At 33.8% G+C, this 2286-nt stretch overlaps 1 protein-coding gene across 1 annotated transcript; it reads right to left on the bottom strand.

Moving 5' to 3' along the window:
- Positions 1-542: 542 nt before the first annotated feature.
- Positions 543-1804, bottom strand: LOC134262603 (ankycorbin-like). Its single transcript, XM_062744988.1, has 4 exons — positions 1536-1804; positions 1279-1380; positions 957-1163; positions 543-849 (listed from the first exon to the last, which is right to left on the bottom strand). The coding sequence occupies exons 1-4, from the start codon at positions 1792-1794 to the stop codon at positions 677-679; spliced, it is 741 nt and encodes a 246-aa protein (XP_062600972.1). The 5' UTR covers positions 1795-1804; the 3' UTR covers positions 543-676.
- Between the last annotated feature and the right edge of the window lie 482 nt (positions 1805-2286).

Raw genomic sequence — 2286 nt, 5'->3', positions numbered from 1 at the left:
TGGAATGCAATTACACCTTGTATAAATATCAGAACAAATAGTAGATAATAGTCTATTTACACAACTCTACGATTTGCCACAGATGGGCAATGACAAAGGCTTGCAAAGAGCACAGAAATAAACGACAAAGTGCATGAACTTTTGTGCATTGTTTGTCTGGACTGTTTGGGACAAATTAACAGGTACAGAGCTGACAATCATCATCCTTCATGTATAAACTTCTAAATTCCTAATTTGCTTTCTTTATCCTTTGGTCCAAAATTTTACCCTATATGAGTTATTTTCTCGACGGTGTTTAAGAAATCTTTGATAAATTCTTACCTAGCTATTTTTTTTAAAATAATATAATACTTAAAGGCACCATTGACTTAAGTGTTTCTACGCAAGGGAATATCTGTTTAATTACTATATGTATTGTAAAGTACCAAATTCGAATCATGAAACAAAATTGTGATGTCTTGAATCAAAGCGACCTATAGTCATAAAAGCTAAAATGTAGAATGGTGCATGCACCATCATAGCATAACAAAATTATTTTTAATTTCAAACTTTTAATGACTCTTTAAATCATCATAACAAGCAGCGTAATGTTAAATAGTTACATGTACATAAAAATTACATTATCACAGTCAAAGTATCACAGTGTTAACGGTAGAATGACCAAAGGAAGTCCTGTTCATCCAACTTTTGTGACCTTCATGGCAAAGTGCATACTCAAATTTCTGTCTAAAGAAGCACGACTACAATCCAGTCTCTTCCAAAGTTTTGTCACAGATTTATCACAGGAACATGGCGAGCATCCAAATCCCTCATCTTTCATCCAAAACCTGTCTTTTTCGAATGTGTATCCTGAAAAAAGTAAGTTACCAGTTTAATTCCTTTCAGAGTTTCTACTACTATTATTTTCATTTTATTAAATAAAAAGCTTCATTCGTTTTTAAAAGGAAAAAACCTACCTGCTTTAATAAGTTTCTTCAGTAGCTTGATACATTTATGGTCTGAATTGTTACTCATGAGGAATAAGGCACTCTGGCCAAGGCGGTCCACAATGTTGACATCGCTGCCATGTTTGATAAGGTACTCTGCTATTTCAAATTTTCCATCCTCCAAAGCAATCAGCAAGGCCGACTTGCCAGTATTGTTAACTTCGTTCACATCAGCTCCTACAATCAAGCAGATAGGAAATAAGTACTAATAGTACAACACGTGTTCATCCATTTGATTGGACATTGGTATAACAGATATAAAATATTTGACATATTGTAAGTATATATTTACCTCCTCGCACTAAAAGTCGAATGATATCTTCTTCGCCCAATATGACTGCAAGCATTAGTGGTGTTTGTCCATTTCGGTCTTGTTGGTTTATATCATATGCTTCTAAAACACAAGAATGAGACATGAATATCAATTGATACTTAAAAGGACCATAATCTTTTTAAAATATGAAATATAAACTACAGTGCACGTTTACCAACTCATTCCAGAGCTTTTCTTTTGATTTTTTTTTCAATTACTTAAGTTGAAAATTTTACCTTGAGTTACCAATGATTCAGCCATGTCAAAAAGTCCATTTTCGATAAGAATGTGCATCAAAGAATTTCCTTCACAATCCGTTGCGTTTGGATCAACTCCAGATTTTAATAAGCACTTAAATTCAGCCAAGTCATTCTGATAAACAGAACTAAAAAGTCTAAGCACCATACGAATTTCATCCATTGCACTCTCTTTGGCCACTTTTGGCGTTGACCCTGAGACGTGATGGTGAAGAGCACGACGTAATTCTTCCAACATATTGAAAAATCTGCAAAAGTGAAAATGAAATTAATAATAATATAACCTTACTTGAACGTTTCAATTCCATACTAAAAAAGAAGAAGAAGCTTTATGATTATTATTTCAATTTTGCTAAATGTATCTGTACTTACTATTTCCAGTAGTGAAGGCAGATAGCAATATACAAGATGTTAGACTGTCGTCTGTTTTATACCTGCACGCGCGTCGTTCTCGGTCCTATGAAGCGTAACGACCGTCTTTGTTCAGCCCTCCCTCTCTGTAGATTGGTCGACTCAACATTCAATAACTGTTTGTCTTTATTGTGTTAATGGTTCTAGAAGACCCGGTAGTTGTTTTGTTTTTATTAATTTATTACACGCTCCAGTTGTTGCAATGCATTCTCTTATTATAGCTTATTAACTTAAGCATGATCTTGATATGATATGTATTTGACTATTTTTCCCTTTGTTTACATATCAGCCATGTACTTTAATGGATTATTCCGGAAAA

This window comes from Saccostrea cucullata, unplaced genomic scaffold (assembly GCF_032062105.1).
Source record: "Saccostrea cucullata isolate Sc308-1 unplaced genomic scaffold, CSIRO_AGI_Scuc_v1 ctg11016, whole genome shotgun sequence".
NCBI lineage: Eukaryota > Metazoa > Mollusca > Bivalvia > Ostreida > Ostreidae > Saccostrea > Saccostrea cuccullata.
Note: the sequence above shows the minus strand (reverse complement) of the source record. Positions and strands in the feature narration are given on the sequence as shown.

Excerpts from the sequence above, each read along its gene's own strand:
- LOC134262603 (XM_062744988.1), bottom strand. The coding sequence starts at position 1,794 with ATGTTGGAAGAATTACGTCGTGCTCTTCACCATCACGTCTCAGGGTCA. Across the intron at positions 1,381-1,535 it reads TGAATCATTGGTAACTCAAG|AAGCATATGATATAAACCAA; the intron begins GTAAAATTTTCA and ends CTTGTGTTTTAG. Across the intron at positions 850-956 it reads GAAGAAACTTATTAAAGCAG|GATACACATTCGAAAAAGAC; the intron begins GTAGGTTTTTTC and ends TACTTTTTTCAG.